This window comes from Zeus faber (assembly GCF_960531495.2).
Source record: "Zeus faber genome assembly, chromosome: 6".
Classification (NCBI taxonomy): domain Eukaryota; kingdom Metazoa; phylum Chordata; class Actinopteri; order Zeiformes; family Zeidae; genus Zeus; species Zeus faber.
The window spans coordinates 22412290-22436065 of NC_137201.1; the positions used below are offsets into that span (position 1 = coordinate 22412290).

At 42.7% G+C, this 23776-nt stretch overlaps 1 protein-coding gene across 3 annotated transcripts; it reads left to right on the forward strand.

Moving 5' to 3' along the window:
* The first annotated feature begins 240 nt into the window (after positions 1-240).
* On the forward strand, positions 241-23771 carry LOC307231501 (uncharacterized protein). 3 transcript variants are annotated; one of them, XM_080002242.1, is made up of 10 exons: positions 241-411; positions 638-764; positions 920-993; positions 4723-4887; positions 5132-5205; positions 9293-9397; positions 10347-10522; positions 13755-13843; positions 14699-14836; positions 22667-23771. In XM_080002242.1, coding segments are annotated over exons 2-10 (1014 nt in total). In that variant the 5' UTR covers positions 241-411; positions 638-763; the 3' UTR covers positions 22859-23771. The 3 variants fall into 3 exon arrangements, with proteins under 3 accessions (XP_079858368.1, XP_079858367.1, XP_079858369.1); XM_080002241.1 differs by having other exon boundaries at positions 688-764; XM_080002243.1 differs by having other exon boundaries at positions 688-764; positions 13755-13831.
* The last annotated feature ends 5 nt before the right edge of the window (positions 23772-23776 follow it).

Genomic DNA, 23776 nt, shown 5'->3' on the forward strand with positions numbered 1-23776 from the left:
ATTATCCATTATTATCATTTTTATTGTTTTTTATTGTTTTTTTTTTTAATCTATCGATTGTGAGGATGTCAGTATTTTTTAAGTGTGCTTATCGAATTATCTGAGCACTGCTGCTCCACCCCAGTCCGGTGGGAGGCGATAACGCAGCAAAACAGCTGCTCCGCCGGCGCCGCTCCGCCAGAAGGAGCAGAAGGAGGAAGTGGTAGAAAGAAAAATAAAACACACACACACACACACACACACACCAGCCTCCCGTGCCAGTACGCAAGTGTCCAGGAATGTTTAGTTTTGCTTAATTTACTTTTCTTGTCGCCTTTGGACCGAGTGTTTTCTATTCACATTAGTTATGTAGCGGGGGACACGAAAACGCAAGTTAACGCGGTCAAGATGGTGTTGTTCTAGGACTGTTTGGTAAGAGAGTTTGCTGAGTACCCTCCACATGTCACACTTTGCGTCGTATAGATGGGCGCGTTTTTTATTCATTGTTTTACCTGGAACCGATTACAGGTGGTTATAAGTGGTAACCTGTAAGATACTAGCGTCAGATGTGCCACATTTGTTACTTTACTTAGCTAGCACTTTACAGGAAACCGCCATTCAATGTATCTGTGCTGTGTATGCGCTCCTTTATTTGCAGTTTCGATTCTTGGTGGCGGGGTCCGCCTTTGACGGATTTCTGTTTCGTAGGTTTTGGTTTTTTTTTGTTTGCCTACTCCTGCCGAGATATATTGTGAACGGGAAAACAACTCAACATTCCCTCGGAAGTAAGTTACCTAAATTCAATGCCTACACTTTCATACTCCCATTAACCAAGATGTTGGTCATCATCACCGAGAATTTGTGGTTTGTTTAGTTTGGAAGGGCACAACTGTGTGACCGCACGAATGTAATATAACCAACCATTTCTATCACTTTGCAGTGGCGTATCATCAGGGTCGAAGATCGATCAGAGACGCCTACGATGATCACTTCATGCGCAGGGATTCAAGAGAGGTAAGGACGACCGTCTTTCATTGGTCCTGTGCAGTACTTGCTGCAGGTTCAACGATGTGCGTTATCTTGACGTTATGCGATCTCGTGTCAGTCTGCCAAATTCTTCTTGGCTTTCCTAACTAGGGCAATTCTAACTGCTCAGTCATGCCTTATTTTTAATGGCACTAGCGATCGTTTCTTGGAGACAGCGTGATCCGCTGGAAGTCACTCTGGAATGGCATACAAGGTATTATGTTCATACCGTCACCCAGCTTAATTTAGCCTGTGAGTAAAAATATCGATGGCTTCTCTGACATTAGAGCCCGAGCGATATATCAGTAGACAATATCGGTCGATATTTGGGTTCTGAAAACTCTGTATTGGGTGAAATTTCACTGATAAAGTGCCGATTAAGGTTATATCCTACCAATGGTTATACCACGCATGAACAGATTTAGAATCCATGAGTAGCAGTTAGTACAATTTTAAATGTTCATATAACTGTCCATTGCTTAACTAAATGTTGAATGAAGTCAGTTTGTGGACATTTCATTTTACAGACGATTAACTGTAATCTTGGAGAATATTGAATAACCATTAAAGGAGTGTCAGTGTCAATAGTAAGCTAGCGGAGACTGCAGAGAAAAGTCTACTATAACATTATATTCATTGCTGCTGGGGTTTTAGCTCTTAAATTTAATTTTAACATTCTTTACTCATCCAGAGTCAGTCAAAAACATTCTGTGTTTGTGTCCTCACAGATGGAGCTCGCTTGCGGCTCCAGAACAACGAATCTGAATCGTGTCCATTTTTCAGTCCCAAAAGTTTATAAAGTTGATGAATTGTCTCTGAGGGCTTTCACATGCAGTGTTTACTCTGTTTGAATGGCACCTTATTGTTGGGAACATCCCATAATGAGTTATTTCCTTTCATTAGGAACTCGGGAGCTCAAGTTCAAGTTGGTGGAGTTCCTGCAGTGCAGACACAAAAGAGGGGTTCCTCCAAAAAGTTATTAGAAATATGAAAAGGTTCCTGCGGTGCAAAAACAATTATTTTGACTTTCAGAGTAAAGTAATTTCATGCAACAAGTGTATCGGCTCTCATTAGCGTTCTCTCCATCATACGCATCCTCCTCCAGTCACGTGCCAACAGGGCTCCTACTATTAAATTATATAAAATACTACTTTGATTTTAAATTTGTTAAAGGGGACCTACTATGCAAAACTCACCTTTTCAGTGTTTGTTCACATACATTTGGGTCTCTGTTGGGCCTACTGCCGCACAAACTGTCAAATAAGACAACCCAGTCGGTTTTTAGTTAGTCAGCTGTGTGTTTCAGAAAACATGTCCTAAAGTGTTATGCCTTGATTGCTCTAATGAGCAACAGGCATACAGCTGCCCAATTACCTAGACCCATGACCGGTGTGGCTGCTTCAACCAAACCACCCCCACACCACAGTAAGTATTTAAAAATTAATTGTGTGTGTGTGGGTCTGTCTGTCTCCACGGTAGGTTGACTTTACTGTAGGTTGCGGAGCGCAATCCGCTCCGTGTTTCTCCAAACAAAACCGTAGATCTGTTTTATCTTCTGTAATTGAATGAAACAAAAAAGCCCCAAGTCCCGCTGTATCCCATGGAGCTCCATATGCCACGCTGCTCCAGACGCCGCTGTGAAAGTGGTGAGCAGACTTTTAAATGAGCCCTTGTAGATCTAATGAGTGACAATTCAGCAACTAGATTGCTTATTTCGCCTCAAATTTGTTCAGAAACAGATTGCAGTGCACTGATAAGATGAAATCAGTGAAAGTTTACAGAGTGTTTATAAAATGGAGCCAGGTATTAAAGCCCAAACCCCATAGGCTCAGAACTAGGTGCTTGGCTGCTCATTTACAATTATAGATACACACAGACACACACTGAAACAGCCCGTGCTGGAACACTATGGTATAGAGGCGTGTTAGAATGGCTGGGATGGATAATCTGAGTGGTATTTTCAGAAAAAAAAAAAATCAAAAACATGTTTGGGGAGCCTCAGAGACCTATATTAACTTGTGTGAAAAGGAGCATAATAGGTCCTCTTTACATCAATGTGTGCGTACTATGCCATACTGGACAGAGTGCCAGTGCTTTTTAATGATAATCATTTATGTGACTTATTTGAGTTAATTATATAAGCTGTTCAAAACTGATTAGACATTCTGATCTGAAGTTATTAGTGAAAATATTTAAGCAAGCTATAAATACCAGTTTTCATTTTGTATCGTTTGAAGGAGGGAACCATAGCCACTATTTCTCTCTCCCCAATTGATGAATGTAGTCTGCTCAAGGTGTGTAGGCTACATGCACGAAAGGGCCACTCAAAAACTTGTCAAAGTGTCCCCCAAAAACCTCAGCCTTGGTTCTGGGATCCTTCGGTAAATTTTGTTGAGATTCTGTGTGGTCACATCCACCTACAGAACAATCAAATTTGCTTCTAGATGCTGTTGGACACAAATCTAGACGGTAGTGCCGTTGAAGTAAGGTAATTTAACGACTACTCTGAAGCAAAAATGGTTAATGGTGTAATTGATAATTCATTTCACCAATAAGGTCTTAGTACCCAAAGCGTCAGTTGGTACAAAGATCAACACTTACTGGAAAATTCCAATATTCTGGCGCTATCATTGCAGTAAGATAAAATAAAAGTAATTTACTTCATTTTGGTAATGACGATTCTGACCAAGGTTATTACATAGCTGAGAGCATACAGAGCACATGTACATTATATGGATGTATTTATTTTTTGCAAAAATGCACTTTAACTTCACTTGGACTTCAAACGTCACATTTTTATGCCCTATGTGCACGGTGGCCCTGAGAGCTCAACAAACTGCAAATAGACAAAACAAATGTAAAAGCCACAACTTCACTGCAACTTAAGAAAACACATGCAAATAGACAACACAATCACATTGAGTAAACATCTTGGCCAATTTGACACACGTGCGCAGCATTTAGAAAATAAGCTGCAAATCCAGATCCGGGTCAAACGTACTGCATGCCAAAACACTCTGCAAATTCGAAAAACAGTCACATTAACCAAAAGCACAAATGCGTAAGGCACAACATTACGGAAACATTTCAAACAAATTGATGAAGATGTTTTCTTAATTTGCTTGAGTTTTTTGTCTATTTGCATGTGTTTTCTCAAATTGCAGTGCATTTATCTCTCAGGGCCACCTTGCCTGTGCCATGTCTCTGCCATTGATTATAAGTACTTTGATCAGACCTTTTGGTATTTAAATAAAAGGCCATGAAATAAAATTCTACTTGACCTTGAACTGTCATGAACTGGGTCTTGTGCTGAAGTTTTGATGTGACTTCAGAACATTTCCTTCTAGTTATGCTGTGGAATGTAGTACAAAATAAAAAATGTTTACCATTAAAATGTGCATCTGGCTCGTAAGGAAATGAATGCGCTATTCAAACCAGCCCGCAAAGCAATGTTGATTGTAACCTTCACCTCGGGACATTTTTCTCGGAACATGACAATGACTAACCCCATTACATAAGCTGCTCAAATGTTTGGTTGTTGCGTTGTTTATTCACCAAGATTTCGTCCTTGGAACAGTGCCGTTTTTTTCACGCGCAGGAAACATTGTGATTTCTATATAATTCGATCTCGATCCCTAGCTTATAGGCCCGAGTCGATCCCTTATGAATGATTTATACACCGTGGTAAAGCCTTTTAAGTGATGTTGTTCTTTCCAGTTCCTGCCACACAGAGTTGTCGGCATCGTTGACGGGAGAGACCCCATGGCGTGGCCAGATATGGAGTACGACCGAGGCTTCGCACAGGACCAGTGGTGCAGTGACAGAGGCATCGACGACGACCCCAACTTCAACAGCTTCTCTAGAACCCTGCACCAACAAGATGTAGGTGGAGCGTGACATTTGTCATTGAAGAATGAACATCAGACTCTTGATGCAATTGCACAAAAGCCCAACTCGTTATTTTTAATTCTTCAACTGGATTACTATGTTTTAAGGCTAAATTGCAGTATAGAAAATGAAACGAAAGGAAAAAATGTCCAATAGTAATGTAAGAAAGAAATGCACCCCACATATTTGATCAGGTTTCCAGTGAAAGTGGTTCTGATTTCTCGTTTCACTTTTCCAGGAGGAGTTTTACGCGTACAATGGCTCAAACAGAGATAATATTAGTGGTCCTGTAAGGCGGCAGGTTGACATGAGGTAAGACCGATGTATTCCTTTTGTTAGATTACCTTCCCAGTTAGATTGCACAGCTCCTCTTACAAGCATCCTAATAATCTCAAATCTCAAATCTCTTAGCTTTATTTTGTGGCGGCCATTCACTTTTTTGCATGTGATGTTTAATGCTACCACTGGGTGGAAGCACAGTTCTGTACTTTGCAAGGTCCAGGAATTGGTTGAACTCTTTGTTTCGATTTTAAAATATTTTACCCGACTATTTTTGCACTGTGTTAGTGTTTATGTGAAAAAAGCAAATAAATTGGCTAATTAAGATTAAAAAAAAAAAGTTTTAGCTTTGGGGGGGGGATGGAGAAAAATGTTCCTGTTCCTTAATCACTGTGAATCAATCTGATCAAAACTGAACTGTTCTAATACCAGTTAATAGAATCATCTAGTTCACAACCTGTCCTGTTTCTACCCAGTGCTTATTATGGCCATGATAGCCATCTTGCCCAGAATGCCCCCCCCCCCTTCCCACAAGTCACACCAGGCAGGAGACCCGCACAAAGGGCACCAGTGTCTACTCACTTAGCCAGCGAGCCAACCCCCCCCCCCCCCCTCCCGCACGCCGTAGGAAACCCAGCTGGACACCTCCTTCTCCAGTCAAACCGCTCACGCACTCCTCAGACTCTCCATGAAGCCCGTTTCCTGTCTCCTCCAACGTTCTATTATTACTTCACTGTGCTGGTCTAAACTTGGTGCTCTCAGTAATCCATTCAATTGTTTTGGTGAACGTGCGGTTGTGCTAAGGACAGTTGGCGAGGATGTCATCTGAATTATAAGACTTAAGTCATTTCAAACCTGCCTGTGGTTTGAGTCTTCTTTAAGAAAAATATGTTTTGTGGGCTGGGTTTAAAAATAAATAAATAAATAAATAAATAAATAAAAAAGGGGATATTTATTAATCAGTCTAAAAATTGGAATATGGATACTTGTTTGAAAGCCATGCAACCATTATTATTATCCAGTTAAATTAAATGCCACTGTATTCACAAATTAATTGAATTGGATTGAATTTGTTCTGTGGAATATTTTTGGAATGCATGTTGGATGGTAAACAGAAATATTGGGAGCAATTCTCACAATTCTATACAGCAAAATGTATAAAATGTAAATATATCGATTAAAAAAAAATTGATTGAATCATGAGAGCCTGAGCGAATTCCCAGCCCTGTTTTACTACTACTACTCTGAGACAGAAGGGAACCTATGTTTCAACCAGAAAAGCCACATGCCTGGAGTCTACCGGTTGCCTCACTTCTGTCTTCCAACTCACAGGAAGTATTTGGGAGGTTCCTTCCTCTTCAAGGTGTCACATTAGCCATGTGGACAAGGGTCCAGACATCAGACAAACGGCTGTTTTTCCCGACCTGGACTCTGATGCAGCCCAGAGTGGCCATATTGGATTTGTACCTGTGTACAGAAGGGGTTTTCCCCCCTTTTCTTCTGAGCACGGTGTAAACGGGGCTCTGCCGGGTCGGGCGGCGGGGGCTCTCCCCTCAGATGATGAATAGCAGTTAATGAGTAAAGTGGAGACCCAGTAATTGCCAGAAGTGCAACTAGGAGTTACGAGCTGCTTTCCCTTTGAAGCATCAAAGTAGCCCTTCCAGACGAAACCATGTCCTGTTAAGTGTTTTTTGTAACCTGTCTTTCCCAATTAATCTCATACTAATTGGGGTGCAGTGTTTACTCGGGTTGGGTTAAGGAAACTTTCTTTTTTTCCTCATCTGGATCAATACTCTCAAAAGGATTTGGATTCGAAATACTAATGACTAAATATTTTTAGTGCAGTGGGTGTTTTTATAGATTGTGCTTTTTTTGGATACAACTGGACACATGCGTTTTAAGCTATTTTAAGCTTCTGCTTATTCTCCAAGATGACGATGAAGCGTTATATTTTCCTTGCTATCAACTGTCAGAGTTCAGACATTAAGGCGGGAACTCCTGACCCAAAATGAGAACACCCTCGTCCTGTTTTTACAGCTCTGTCCTCATCGGTGGAGGCTGAATCCAGTTCTCTCTCTCTCTCTCACTCCTTTTCATTGACCGATAGGTTTTTGCGGTTAGTTTTGCAGGAGTACTGAAGTAATGCAACAATGGCATTAAAATTACTTTGATGGTGTGCAGCGCTTTGGCCACTTCAAACAGGCCATAAGTCACTCAAGCTGGAGGCCTTGTTAGACCTGCTCTTTGTTGGGGATGTGGTGCGGGTTCAGTCAGGGGTCACAACAACCAGGTGCCATTGGTTCTTTCTACCTCCGGTGATAAAACTTGTCATTGAGATAACCGCATTTCAGTCCGGCCAATCGCATGGCCCACAAGCACAAACAATGGCATTTAATGAATACCCTTAACTGTCATGCCAGCAAATCAGTATGTACGCAAGTTTTATTGGTTCCAATAATTATAGTATAATGATGGTAATAGATCGTCAAGTCGTAAAGCGTTACGGCTTGGCTATCTCTTATTAGCATCGGTTGTTTCACCGTTTATGATTCCGTGCCAAGATAGCCATCTTTGACTCAGTTTTATTTGTTTAATTACATTACGCCATCCTAAATTGTATGTCGTGATGCAGTCCTGCCCAAATTGCGCGATATTGTCGTTGTTGTTGACGGTGGTGGGGTTAAGAGAGTGACTTAAGCTTCGTTCCCCTCGCGTACCTGGTGCCACAGTGTAATCATCGGACCATGCGTGGCATTGCGTCCGAATCCTCCATCTGCTTCCTCACTGTTGCGCGCATACTGCACCGTCCGTCGCTTCCCGCAGAAGGACGGACGGACGGACAGACTGCGGTGCAATATTTAGACCCTGTGAAAATATTGCATATGGTGGCAAATATTGCACCGCTGGCACTCAGATTCAGCCTTGTTTACAGGTTTCTATTTGAGTACCTGTTTATATTTGAGGAGACAAGGTATATGCATGCTTCGAATGTTGAAAACAAGCTGGTTGACCTGGGAAAAGGAGGAGGTTGAATGACATGGAAAAGGAGGTTGAAGTCCTTCCCTGCCATGATGCAACAGAATTTGGACCAATCGTGACAAGGGGAGATCTCAGAGCGGGAAAAAGACAGTTTGTATCAGGGGCTTGCACAAAGAACACGGCAAGAACCCATTCACCGCGTAAATTTGTACTTATCTTGTTCTGACACACGTCATTTTAGTCAAACTTCTACTTCTTTATAAGTGTACCTCCACCTTTAGACAGTGAAGGGGAAGGAGATGCTTATGAGGTAGGCGGGTCAGTTCAAGTAGGATCCAGGTGTAGTTTGAAGAGATCGGTCTTCATTCTGCGATGAAAGATGGAGCGATACAGCCGTTCTGCCACTAGGGGGAGCTCCTGCCACCATTGTGCGCTAGGGGTGAGAAGAGCCGCAACCGGGATGAGGGACTCCAGGGACCACGCAGTGATGGAGGAGCGAGGCGGCTTTCAAGGGTGGAGGAACCTGACCAGGCATTGTGTGGGGTAGCAGTTTGCTGGCCTTGTAGGAGAGAACCGGTGTCTTAAATTTGATCCGAGCAGATATGGGACGCCAGTGAAGTGATCCAAGGAGGGGTGTGTCATGGGAGCATTTTGGTTGGTTGAACAATAGATGCACTGCTGCATTGTGGAAGCGCTATAGAGGTGTGATGGGCCGGGCGGGTAGTCCAGCCTGAAGAGCGTTGCAGTTGTCTAGACCGGAGATGACGAGCACTTTAACCTAAACAGTTGTTGGTGAATATTGAATTCACCGACATGAAAAGCATTAGAGTGTGTGTGTGTGTGTGTGTGTGTGGGTGTGGGTGTGGGTGTGTGTGTGTGTGGGTGGGTGGGTGGGTATATAGAAACATGGGGTTTCCTCCTTCCACGTATGCTGCCCACTGCTCCTGGCTGTGCCCCCAGAGGAAGGACAAGCCAGGATGGGTTAAACACAGAGGCCTCATTTCACAGGCCACCATCCAAAAGCATGTGCGGGTGTGTGTGCGTGCATGTGTTGTAGTGTGGTGTGCTGTGTGACAAATAAAGATTGTTCTTCTTCTATATAGTATGTTTATTATTTTTATATAGTATTGTTTATTTTTAGGAGAACTCGAAGGGTTGCTCCATATCACAGCAGCAGAAGCCGGGGATTCCCTCCTCATAGGTCGCACGGAAGAGGAGCTCACAAACGGATGAAGTCAGACAGAGGGTAGGATGTTTTTATTTTTTATTTTTATTTTTTTTTTAAGTGCATTACCATCATAGCACAACACATGTTGCAATATGTGGTTTTTAACTATTTTTAGCCATCCAAATTTTGCGCTCAATAAAGTAGGAGAAAAAAATACCCTACTTCGCTAAACATCTGCCAAATCTAGGGCAGTACCCTTCCTAGGGTGAAATGTTTTTTTCTAGAATATTATATTGAAGAATTTAGTAGAATTAAGTGAAATAAAAACTGGTCAACCTACTGGTTATGCTGTTTTTCCCCTTATGTGGCAAAATTAGTTCTATTGATTTTACTAAAAACCTGCTATTTATTGCTGTCTTTGTATTGGAAATCAATCACGACACCTCCAGAGTTCTCAGGACTGACAAAGTTTAAAAAAACATTTTTTTCAGTAATTTAGCAACCTAGGCTCAAGTCATCTAATTTAATGGGATGCATACAGATGACTGCCACATTTAATGTGTGTTCCCACTTCAAAGCATCATTTCTATAAATAGCCTCATTATTGAGACTGCGTTTTTTGGTCACATGTTGTTTAATGTTATTTAAGGCACCATGGTTACACACACGCAGGCACACAAGGTACATTTTGGAAACCTTATTCTGTTAAAAACACAGAAGTTATTTTATTAAGCACTTCAGAGCAAATAAAGGGTCTATGTCAAATTAATGATGTCTGGACCTTAAAGACCAAGATTTGTTTTACATTCATTTGCACACAGCCACTCATTTGAGATATGAACTGTTTTTTCAGTTGCTAAAAGCTGGGACGATGCAGCCCACGACCGATGATTCCCAATCTTTTTAAATGGCAGTTGATTTTGAGTGATGTTTTTGTCACGCAACCAATGCTCTTTTCCTGAGGCTTTGAGCTTTGTCGGGTGTCGGCCGTGCTCCTGAAGGCCATTCCCGCTCTCTGTTTCCTCAGGAATGACAACGAGGACTGGAGAAAAAGAGAGCCCTGCGCTCCTCCACGGGAGCGCTCGCCCGTCAGGCGGGAGCTCAGGCCGGCGATGTCGACACGTTCAGGATCCAACACCCGTAGCAAGAGCTTTTCCCCGGACAAGGAAAGGGGCTACACCTACCAGCAGCTCCAGCTGAGACGTAGGTCCTTAGTTTGCACGGGGGCAAGCAGCAGCTGGAATTTAGGCTTCTACGCTTCTTGTATATTTGTTAGTCGTACTTTATCTTTCAGGGCGTGAAGAGACTTTTGCCCAAAACAGCGAAGCTGGTACTTTAGTACAAAGGTATTTGACATGAGCTTGGTGATCTGTGAGGCCTGAGATTCCCATCTTCACTTATCAATCCATAATACAGTTTGTGAAACTTTTTTTTCCCCTTAACATCGCTCCCAGAAGGTCAAAGCAGTTTCTTTAAACTCTTCCTTCTTCTGATCGATGATTTTTTTATTTTTATTTTTTTCTTGGACACTTGTGGTGGGGATACTTTTTCATCCGAGGGTGGTCTTCTTTTTCTGACTGTTCATCCATATTGACTGTTTTACTGACCTCAACTAGCTACACTTCCTTATCAAATTTGCGTGGATATATATATATATATATATATATATATATATATATATATATATATATATATATATATATATATATATATATATATATATATATGGCATTCTTGTCAGGAAAGGCGGATCCCGCCACAATGAAAACAGCATGTAGAGTAGCTCAAATATAATTTCCATCATTTTTTCCATCAATTGTTATTTTTTTTTTAGAGGTTTTTTTTGTAGAAGTAAGTTTGTAATCTCCTAACGAAGCAGTAACAAGCAACAGCATTTTAGTCAAGGAAAAGCCAATCAATTTTCAAATTACTTGACTTACATACTCGGCTGCATTAAACAATTTCCTTTCTAAACTTCTGAACAAGGCTGGCGGGGAACCAAAAGAAGCAGATTTTAGTGTGTGAATTGTTGTCGGGGGTGGGCAGTGTGTCTCTGAACTTCCTCAATCTCTGAATGTCCACACCAGGCGGAGAGTCGTCGACCGTGAGGCTGGCGAGAATTTTTCCTCTGGTCTAATCACAAAAGGTGATCACGATAATGTTAATACAGGATGATATTCAGAAGCAGCATGGAAGCCAAAGGTAACTTGAGCCCAGAAACACCTGAAGACTAAAGAATCATTGACCCCCAAAAAGTTAGACATGATCCCCGGAATTGTTCCTAATGAAGGTGTGCGTGTGTGCGTGTGTGCGTGTGTGCGTGCGTGCGTGCGTGCGTGCGTGCGTGCGTGCGTGTGCGTGTGCGTGTGCGTGTGTGTGTGTGTGTGTGAGACAAGGGGCCTGGGGGGGTGCTGGACCACGTTAAAATGTTAATTACACTCACACCAAGCGCACTGTTCAAGGCTGGGAAAAGGACGGCCTTGGTTTATTGAGGTGGTTTGACTTTTGATTCAAGTTTTGACCTTTTTTTGCTGGTTCACGCGTGCCAACTTAACAGACGTGCTCGGAATCACTCGTACGACTGTAATTTTGCCAGTTTTTATGTTCTTTAACGGGTGTTCACAAGCTTTCGGAGCCTCACTGATACATCTGAACTTTGTGGGACACACACTTGCAGTAGTTTGTTTTATTTTCCTTTATTTGGTCAGTTTTGTTGGGTGGAGGGAGGGTGGGTGGGGGGATGAAATTTCTCTCGTCAGTGCTTTGAAATCTTCCATGCTGAGACATATTAATGTTTTGGGAACATGGCTGAATGTTTAACTCCCCTCTTTGAAGCTGCAATAAAACCGGTGTCCCTCCCACCTCCACCCGCCCATCTGGAACACTAATTAGGCCTGCACATCAAAGTACACACAAAATGCTTTTTTGTGATGATCTGAATGCAAACTGGGAGAAACCACGGAGTACACGTCGCTTTCAGCAGAACGACTATTTATTGGTATTTTTAGTCGTTGTGCTGCTTAATCACTCGCGCACACTTTAATTGTATCTGAAAATATTCCTCAAAGACCATGACTCCCTCTCAAAATTAGCCGCATGACACAAAGGAAAATGTTATTTTAATATCTACAAACAGCAAGGACTGGTTTTAGCACTGTAAAGCCTTTTTTGAAAGTCAGATGTTGCTCTCTGTTTCCTGAATTAAGTCACAACGAAGGGAAAAAATAGACAGACAATCAGAGTGAATTCAAATACATGAAAGAATAAGTATAGGCATCTGCTTTTGAAAAGAAAATCAATTGTCTTTTCAAAAGCACCAGTAGGTGGGCGCACACTATTTGGCTCTTATCTCAGATTTTCCTCAAAGTTCCATGTATGGCTTGATTCTGTGGTTCTCAATGTGGGATCCTGGGTCCCCAGGGGTTGTTCAAGGGGTGCCCCACCAAAATGTCTAACAGTTAAACTTAATCATATCAAACAAAAATATCTCCTGACTGGGGTCCCTGAGACAAAATCGTATCTAATTGCATCCGTGGCCTAATGCGTCTCAAGCTGAGGGTCCATGATGTGGGGGGGGAAAAACAAAACAAAAAAAAAACAAAGGTTGAGAATTCCTGACCTCACACACAGTAGAAACGGATTAAATTAAATGAACTAAATGGATCATGCTCCTGCTAGAGGGCTCAGTTTAGGCCGTCATAGCAGCCTTTGTTTGGGACGGTCTCTCCATCATGGCTGAGAGTGAGCAGAGCAGCCCAGCATGTGCTATAAGAAAGGAATGCAGACTGTACGCCATTGTCCAGCTGGCTGCAAACTCATTATGGATTATGAGAATATCTGTCATTGTCATCTGATGCAATTGCTGGCTGGTGTTGGCTTGCAATGAGAATGAAGAGGGAATCGTCTGGGGAAAAAAGCCATTTATTGAACCCACACTGAATGTGAAAATATCTGGAGACTACTGTTCGGTGTAAATTGTACTTCACATTGACTGAGGAAATACCTATTTTTTTATGAATGCATGCCAAGTATTTTTAATCTATTTTTTTTTCCGTCCTTGGCTGAGTCTCATTGCTACGGGAGACTTTTTTTTATTTTTTAATAGATTAATTGGAGCCAGGAGAGCACAATATTTCAATTTAGGCACAGCTGAAGTTCAAGACCACTGCTGGGCCAGAGGTTGAAGCAAGAGGCTGTAAAATAAGCATCAATTGATACAGTTCAGCCTGTAGCGTCCTGTCTCCTCCATTGTTAACTCTGCAAAGCCAAGCAAGTGACCGCATGGTGGCTCACAGCGGAAAACCAAAGTGGACTTCCTCTCTGGTTTGCATTATAGTACAACATTCAATGAAGCAATGTGGGTATGTTTTCCAATTTTTTATAATTTGTTTTTTTTACTTTTTTTATATTATCTTTGTTTCTCATTTATCTGCAGAAAAGCCCAAAGCATCGACGACCCAAAGCAGCAGCGCCCCCAAGGACCTGTCCGTCCACGTCTCCGCGTCGTCCAAGGTGAACCAGAATGTGAGTGCGGCTAACTCGGATATAATAAACCGTCAGCCATTTCAACTGACATTGTATCTGAACATATTACTCCATAAAAAGCCATATTTTCCTAATTCATAATCTCAAGCGCACATCGGGAAGTGTCAATTATATATGTTATTGCTCTGCTTGAAAAATGGAATGTGATTCATTGTTAATGAATTCTATTTAATTTTACATGTTCACCTATACCTAGAAGCTGTCTTCAGTTTCTTTCAAATGGACTTGAATGCTGTGGAATTGAACTCTCTTGATACCAGCAGACCCCCCCCCCCCCCCTATAATCCAAAAACGAAGTATTCGTGCGTGTCATATTGTGGTATTGTGGTATGGTCACATATGGTCAGAGTTGACAAGGTCTTAAGTGTGATTATCTTTGCGCTTTGGAAGAACTGCCTCCGCACCTTTTTTTTTTTTTTTTTTTTTTTTGTATAAAGAAATGTGTTTAAGCTTACCGTGCTTATTGCTCCCATTAAGTCAGCGCAATTGGCCGGAGTCTCGGAGAAGTTATTTTCACATCAATCAAATGCACGTACTTGGAATGAGACTTTTCATGTTATAGGAAAAATGCTGCAGATTTATGTATTTGTGTCACTGAGTTTTCACTTTCATCTCGGGCTCCCGGGGCCCTTTGATCCCAGATCTATGGGGTGAAGCGTTCCTGTTTACTGTTGACGAGCTGCGTGCATAATGAGACGCAGGGCCAAGCGGGGAAACTTAACACTTTGACAGAGCAAAGGCAGGCTCCCTTAAAATGTCCCAGGACTCTGAAATCAGAACCAGTTTTCCAAAGCTGGTGACCTGAGCTCTAACCCCTGACCTCTGACCTGCCAGGAGGAACCCCCTGCTTCTGTAACAGAGTCGGAGGAGGTCGCGGCGGCTGCCGGCGCGGAGCCCAAGTCGACGCCAGACCAGGACTTAAAAGCCCGCCGGGCGCAGGCCATCGCCAGCAAAGCACTGGAAATCGAGGAGGTAAAACCCATTTGTGGTGGAAAGTAATCAAGTACAAGTTCCTTTTTAACTCTACCTAGGTAGAGTTAAAAAGGAAGTTATTGTGCTTTAATATATTCGGTTTTTGGAGACTTTCGACTTTTACCTTGCCCCACTCCGTTTCAGGGCAAATATCTTTACTTTTTACTCTACTATATTTATAACACATTTCGAGACTTTTGAACGCCAAATATTGTTTTTATAAAGAAAATCATTTTTATCTGAAAATGATGACGATGCAGCATGCGATCGTACGGAGAATATGCGGTAGTCTCTGTGCGAACGTGATGCGGCACCATTCGCAACAATTTCCACACACAATTTCACAGGCGCGAGTTCCACCCGGAAACCCGAAGCTGTGGAACCAAACACCCGGAAGCGTAAAGCAGGTTAGCGACATGCTGAGCTTAGCTCAAGCTGATTGCACGTCCGACAGTCACACTGTGGCGAGTGCAAACGGGTCTGACACGCAGGAGCTAGAAGACCCACCTGCTTCTTTTAAATCAGCCGTGTGGTAACATTTCGGGGTTCCCAGTGAACAACGACAGCAATGGAGAGCGAGGTGTGTGTGTGTGTGTGTGTGTGTGTGTGTGTGTGTGTGTGTGTGTGTGTGTGTGTGTGTGTGTGTGTGTGTGTGTGTGTGTGTGTGTGTGTGTGTGTGTGTGTGTGTGTGTGTGTGTGTGTGTGTGCATTGAAACACTCCTCCTAATGCACATGTTCTTTTTTTTTTATTGTTCTACCTTATATTGTATTTACTTAAGTCTAGACCCCAGATATAAGCCGACCCCTCTTTTTCAGACGTATTTCCGGGGAAAAAGACCCTTCTTATATTCTGGTCAATGCGGTACTTTCACTGTAATACAAATGTCAAAGTGTCAGAATATTGTACTTTCAGTAAAAGGTCCGAGTACCACTTCCACCGCTGACCATTTGTGTTTGTTGGTTTTGCTGCAGCATTAACTGCTGGACTCCTTTTGGATCCATTATGTGTAAGTTTTAATAAGCAACACGTTTTATATATGTTGTGGCTCGTTGGAAAATGTGATTAGCACTTCCAGATTTATAGGTTCAGGGAGGGAGGATGAGTCGGCAGAAAAGCCGTAGTCACCTTAGGTCGCGATGCTCGACATGGCGCTCCGCTCCCTCCCTTCCAGCACACAGCACTACAGTGCCACTTATCTGTTCCCGTTAGAGCGGGGCAGGAATTGCCCTGCAGGATCCAAGAGGCCCACCCACCGACTGTGTGGCACGTCTCTTGGCATTACCGCACACATGCTTACCCTGCCATTTTAAACCAGGATTCAGTTGCGGTGAGAGTGTGTCCTTACTGTTACATCTGCTCCAGGCTTAGCTAAACACACTCATCACAGCCCGGGAATGCAAGACCTTCAGAGGCAGGGTTGCAGCGGCGGGACATGCGGCTGATGGCAATTTACGTCGGCCGTATAAGTCAAAGATTCTATTTATCTTAATCAATTTGAAAGTTGTTATATCGATACTGTGTTTGGATGTTGTGCAACTTTTTTCCGTTTAAATTAAATAGCCCCATAGTTACAATTTAATTGCCATTTAAAAAATAAAATAAAAAAAATATTTGACTTATCTTGAAATTATATCGAGGTCAATCTCAAGTCAGAGTCAATATGCCATGAAGTCCGAGACCAGGATTTGGCTGCTCCTTCGGTAGTTTAATGAACTAGGCCCACTAAGAACTTACTCTTGAGACATTATTCCTGTGTTCAGGGTCACGAACGACAATCAGAGAACCAAAATAAGAATTACGTCCTACAGAGTAAATGTAGCTTCTTGGCACTTTGATTACTATGATTTCGCATTCCTAAAATTTTTCCAGGGACAAAATAGCTTTAACTATAGTGCTGACAAATAACACGTGATAATGTTAGGGTCGCTTTGAACATATTAAGTGTTGAGTGAAATCTAGAAACGGAGTAAATGTGCAAATAACTGACAATATGAAATAAGGTTGGTGTAAAAACTAGCCATTCGAGCCATAGCTTTCTGCCTGGGAGTGATTTTCGGGGTGCATTCATCATCTCAATCAGTGCAAATGAAACATATCCATTTCAGCTATTAGCCCCTCCACTGAGAGGTCCGGTTTGCAGCTTGAGTGATTAAAATGGCTCTTTTAATATCCTCTAATGTGTACCAGCCCTCAAGTCATTACCCGACTTCCCTTATTAGGCAGGACCCCTGCTGCATCGGCACTCATTTGAGCAGAGCCCCACTAAACGTCCAATGCGAGCGTTGTGTGTGTGTGTGTATAATCTCCACAGCCCCTTTACACTACATCCCAACACACAAACACACATCGCTTTCTCCCCCCCCCCATTATTTAGGACTCCACAAACATCCGATCTGGGTAGTTGCCCATTCAGAGACCCTCGATACTTGCGTCTCGGTGGGGCTCCAGCCTGCCCTGTGTGGTCCTCCGCTATCAGACGCTGGAATCAACTCCACCAAGGGAACTTGGGCAGAACCTTCCCACAGCCTCTGCTCACAGGCAGCACAGCGGGCCCTGGTCAAAGGCACCTTCCTGTTTGTTCCAGCAACAAGCCAGCAGTTGCCAGCGTGTGTTTAAAGACAAACTCTTGCGTTTTGTTTGTGTGCACTCCACTCCCAGTACCTTCTTGGGGAATCTTAAATTTGAGTTGATTGTTCAGTACGAGGCTTCTTTGTACAAACTCTTTTCCCAGGCTCAGATTACACTTGAGCTCTTACTTGGCTGTTGCAGGCTGTGGCAGGCACGATTCTGGGATCGGCGACAAAAAGCCCCATCCTGTGCCCAAGTGCTGCATGAGCCGTCTCAGACGTCTCAATATTTCCGAGCGTGTTTCTTATCGGCACTATATAAAGTTTTGATATTGGTGATCAGCGACAACCAATGAGTAACAATGTGTTTCGAATTTGGTGCAATTTGGACACGCGATACATGTAACGTTTATAAACTTTCAATAAACAGCGAGCAGCCAGCCAGCCCGGGGGCAGGGCTTCGGGGCTCAGCGACTGAGTCACAAAGAGTCTTTCCCCCGGTGTATGACTTTTACCACCAGCGTCATCTTCCGTTGTGGAACACAGGACTGAGTCATTGACGTTTTGTTAAACTGCGCCATTAAAATGTCTTAAGTCTTACATTTTGAACGTTTATAGTGTGTATTAAAATAAAGGAGTATTGGATATTTTTGTTGCACTTAACTATTTAGGACTGAGAATTAATATCCATCTCTCTCTGGAGAATGAATCCATGCAGTCCCCATCCCAGTCCACGCTCTCCTCCAAACTCTGCGTAATGTCCTTTTTTTAGGATATTATTATTATTATTATTTTTAAATTTTTTTGGAACACAGAAATTATATGAGCACGCACCCAACTGAAACAGCAAGCTGTTCCTCATTGTAAAGCTGCATCTTTTTTTGTTTTGTTTGACTTTTGGCAAAGTCACGCGAAAGAATAGCCAAGTCTCAGTGTTTGTTCGCCTGCGACAGCGGGGTGTCTGGTCGTGTGAGTCCGTGCGCATGAGTCGAGACAAGACGGCAACGCTGGGCTTTAGAAGGTTGTGTAGTCCGTGCCAGGCATTACTTGAAAGTATATATGGAACGTAACAAAGTGAAAATGTAATCCGTGTCAGCGCAGGCTTGTGGATTGGGAAGTGCCACGGAGAGACTTGTAAGTGAAAGATGGCAAACATAATCAGCGCTGAGGGTCTGCTGGGCTCGGGTAACAGGATGTGCACCCTATGCTTTTGTCTCATTTAGCCCTCTTTTCCTCACACTTTGAAATCTGGAACAAATTGTAATTTTGCGGTAAGCAATTTATGCTCGGCGCTAGTTACAACCAGTTTCAAATTGACACTTCCAAGGCGGTGTGGATGCTTGTCGATCTCGGGTTCGTCATGTTAAATCTGCATGACGCGGTGCAAAGGGTCAATGGTCTGAGAGCGAGCCCTGGCGTGATGCTCGGCCCGTGGGCAGAGCAGCCAGCCTGCGGTGTCGGAGGGAGCGGACCCCGGGCTCGGTTGGCCACACGTGTCGTGAGTCTTCCGGCTTCCATGTGGTCGGCGCCGAGGACTATCATTATGTGAGGCCGCGGATTCGCCCGACATGATCTGCAGACATTAAAGAACCGAGCGGAGCCCAAACATCTCCCACAGTCGGGGATATTTCTGTCCGGGTTCTCGTCATTCTCGTCGCGATTCCTCTCGACTCGGCTTCCCCCCGGCACGTCAACAAACCGTCTTCAGGGTTTTTTTGTGGTTCAGTTGTGGCCTGTTCTTGGGGGGGAAAACGTCATCTCTCGGGCCGTCGGTTGGACGTTGCTGGATCATCCCTTTCCTGTAAAACGGTGACTCACTTCAGCATGTCTTCTTAATTGTTGTCAGTTCCTTGCTTCGGTCCGGTGCCGCCGCACGTGATACGGCAGACAAAGAGATGCGTCAATATGTGTAACCGTCGCCTGACCGCTGCGGTGTGGAATGCGGGAATGAACAGATAGTCGGCGCATAAACTTGTAGGACGTGCCGCAGCTGGTTCAGCCGGGGTATTATCAGGTCGGCGAGAAGCGAGCGAGGGGAGTTAGAGGGAGCGAGGGGCATGGAAAGGGAATGTGAGAGGAGTTCAGACGTCTGGGGGCTGGAGGCATTGCTGCTCTCTTAACTTACTTTTAATGAGCAGGTACCGCAGAAAGTGGAGACCCCTAATTTTCTACCCCAGGAAAGCATGGTGGACTATGTGTAATTTCACTTTAGTCACCTCGCTAACACAAATGCATGACCCCCCCACCCCCCAACTAACACACAAACACGCATGTTTTCTTCAGGCCCTTGGAAAAAGATGGTTTAAAATCCTTTCTAAATTTAAGCGAAAGGTCTAAACTAGTCATTAACTTCTTCAAGAAACTTTAACATTTTGAATGTAACATGAATAAATTGACACCTTAACACTCGCTATTGCACCGGTTATGTATTCTAACTCTTAAAAAATGTATTTTGGTCGCCTAGCCACGGTCGAATCCTTCGTTTAAAAAAAAAAAAAAATAAATAAAAGTTAAAAAACAAACTCTCCCTAATGTCCGCCTCCTGAGTTTTAAACACAAGCTTTAAACAAAGACGTTTTCTTGTTTGAGTTACACGGTGAAGGTTCCCATCTATTTCGGTCCTTATTGTTCTAGGTTAAATGTTGTATTGTTTTGCTCTTTTCTCTGACCTTTTCCAGTTGTTTTGCGTCGCAGCCCACCCAACTGCGCTGCTTCCCAAGGTTTGTTCCCATGGAGACCCTGCAGACTCGAAGGCTCTGGGCAAGCGTCATGTGTCAGACGCGGGATTCATCAAGATAGTCCAGCACGTAACTGTCGAATTGGGGTTTTATAAAAATACATACGTAAATATTTGAATACACTGGGCATGGCTCACTACTGCGTTCTCTAGAACCACCACACGTACACATTGCCAAATAGATTCAAGATTCAAGAGGTTTATCCGTCACATACATATACATACTTTCATACATATATGCAGTGAAATGTCAATGCAACATTGACTAACTAACTGAATCCTAAAACGTAATGCAGGGGGTCGAATACTATAGAATAAAATACAATTATATATAGAGTAAAATAAAATAAGAACTCAAGGGTAATGCAGAGTGGGGGTACAAAATAGATAAAGGGAATAGGCTTATGTATATGAGATAGGCTATTATGTATATACAGATATGTGCATTAAAGTGGCATGTGAATAAAGTGAGGTAGTGTTTGTGAGATATACAGCACAGTATACAACAGTACGGCGCACAAATAGGATGTAATATAACCATCCAACACTGAACAAATATGTCTATTCCATGTGTAAATGTTTCCTCCTTTCACAATTATGGTGCTGCATTTAATTCATTGTTAGTTCATAATAAAGTGGCTTCTCGCAGTCTCCTTTTATCGTTTGTAAAGCCCTTTTGGGCAATCATGGCTTGGAAATTCATTCATCAGAAAAGTGTCATTTTGGAATCGAAGCCCATTATTATAAGAGCATTGGAAAATACTGAGTTCTATAATGAAATAAAAATGAATAAATGCAGCAACGTTAAATTACCGATCATGGAATTTTTCTAATTGGAATGTTTTCATGCAATTTCTCGAGACCACCGCAAGACTGTACATCCACTTCTTCAAAATTCGATATATATATATATATATATACACACGTTTTTAATTTTGTCCCGAATTTTCGATACCTTTTAAACAGCCTTTCCATCCACAGTGCGTGGCTGTCACGTCGTCACATCACTAAGGCGTTGCACCATAGCTTGAATTAAATCAACCGCACTCAAGCATTTCCCATCAAAGCTAACTGCACTGTTTACAACACGCCGTTCATTTTGTGAAGTAAGAGCTCTTCAAATCTTCAATTACGTTTGTGTCTTAATGACTAAGGACAGAATATGGCTCCTGAGGTGAGGCCAGTCGACAACCGCTGGCCTGCGTATGTGTTTTTGAAGTGACCGCTTACAATTTGAAACAGGTTTTGAAATGTCCTCGCACCGACGGGGCTTCTATAAATGAACAATTTTTTTTTTTTTTTCACACTATGTTCAACCCCCACATCCTGCTTTCATCTTGACTCTGATCTCAGTCGACAAGTTTAGTTTCTTTGTGTTCCAAGTATCCAAAGCTGACGGTGGTTTTTCAGACCACATTTAATGGGGTAATGTGTCACTTTGGCAGTATTCTCAAAAATAAAAAAACTCTACTACCCATGTTCCATAAATGGCGATATTGTTCTTCAATATCAGAAAACTATTTAATAACCGCTATGTGGTGTTAGTTTTATTCTTCTCGCTGCTCAAATCAAACAGTGTCATCTCACCGTCTTTCATTTCAGGATGTCATGTAATATTGTTTTCTTTATTTTTATTTTTTTCTTCCTAGAAAACATGACGGATAATATGTTAACAGGGCTACACCCGTCACACTCCACACCAGACGCTCTTGGTGTTTATATTCCTGTTTAGTGCAGAAACATTGCAATTTCCATTTTGTTTTTTGTTTGTTTTTTTTACAAGGAGGAGGTTTGACGCGAGTTTCCTTTTATTCACTGAACTCTCGCCGCTCCCTCCAGGAGAGACGTTTGGGGGGGCGGAACAGCTGAACTCCGGAGGACCCGTTGTCCCAGACTGCTCCTTGACTCTAGGGCCACTGGGTAGGCTGGTGTGAAAGTCAGGCCAGACCTTGCCCTCTAGGAGGCATCAAGGGCCCCCACATTGAGCCTGTTTGGCCCCAGGTGATAAAGGTTTAGTGGGCTTGCACCTGGGACACTAATAAAGAGGTTAACAGCCGTTTTGAGCAGGCAGTAAAAACCCTAGCGGGACCTGAGAGCTTGTTACAATGTGGTGTGAAAGAACATTGCGGTACAGCTAACGTACTCTGACACCTCGCCTCCCTTTTTGTTTCGGGCATACGTGCACACACATATACACACACACACACACACACACACACACACACACACACACACACACACCTGTTTCATGGAGTACACGTCCTTGCCAGGAATGGGTTCATTAAGTTCACAGTTAGGCGTTGGAATGAAGAGACCGCATCTGGAGAGGTGTGGTCACAGCTCGTTTTTAGGGGACAGAACTAATCGTTTTTTGAAGGACACGCGTTGAGAACTTTTCCTGAGAGCCTGAAATGCTTTTTTTTTTTTTTTTTTTTTTTCCCCTCAACAGTTTGTTGTATTCTCATTTTGCGTTGCAGAACGATTTTAGAATTTATCTGATTAGTTGTTGTTTTTTTTGTGCGCAGCTGTACAGGCAGGACTGCGAGACGTTTGGCACAGTGGTGAAGATGTTGGTGGCTAAAGATCCCAGTTTGGACCAGCTTTTGCAGGCCCCGCTGAAGGAGAACCTGATGGAGATCAAGCAGCGTTGCCTTGACGACCTCAAAAGATTCATTAAAGAGCTGGAGCAGCTCAAGCCGCCCGAGGCCTCAACATAACCCAGCGGACTTTGTATCGGGGCTTACGGATCAGGTTTTCCTCTCAACAAGTGGGGGATAGATCTCTATTCTAAAAATTGAACTTTAAAGAAAATTCAAGAAACTTAAAAATAGTATTAATATGGAAAATGGATGAGAAAATCTTGACGTCACAAGCTCTTTGCCTTTGAGAATATTGTGAATATGATTTCAGTTTTTTATATTGAGAGCTATTGAATAATATTTGTGTATCCTACAACGTGGGGGATTCGCTCCTCAAGGGCATTATACATACAGTATTTTTTTTTTTTATTATTATCACAGGACTAATGCCGATGGTTATTGAGGTCAAAAATAGGATTTTTTTACTTTTGCTTTTTTCATTAAATTGGTTTTCTTCTTGCTCTTACCACCCAGGACCAAATGTACATTGAAATTGTTTTCAAGTATGATATTTGATTTTCATCTATTTACAACTTTTGAATGACACTGCTGGTGCATTCTGTAAATAGTTTCAATGTGCCAAAAATGCTTATTTTAACATAATGTGTGTGTCATATTGTTAAATAGGAATGTTTTGAACTAAATAAAACCATTGATACCTTAAAACAAGATAATCTTCTTAACCACTTTTTATTTTTTAATGTGAACATGGCGGCACAGTGATTCTGCGGTTAGCACCGTTGCCTCACAGCAAGAAGGTCCTGGGTTTCGAATGCTGGGTGGTACGTACCATGTCCTTTCTGTGTGCTGTTTGCATGCTCTTCCTGTGTTTGTGTGGGTTGGCTCTGGTTTCCTCCCACCATTAAAAGACATGTATGTTAGGGGTTAATGCTCCTGACCAAGGCACTGGCTGAAGAGCTGGAGTTGGTCCCCGGGCACTGCACTGCGGGTTCCCACTGCCCCGAGGTATAGGATGGGTCAAATGCAGAGGACAAA

Coding starts and splice junctions, on each gene's coding strand:
- LOC307231501 (XM_080002242.1), top strand. Junction 9,398..10,346: donor CGGATGAAGTCAGACAGAGG/GTAGGATGTTTT, acceptor CTGTTTCCTCAG/GAATGACAACGAGGACTGGA. Junction 14,837..22,666: donor AAGCACTGGAAATCGAGGAG/GTAAAACCCATT, acceptor TTTTGTGCGCAG/CTGTACAGGCAGGACTGCGA.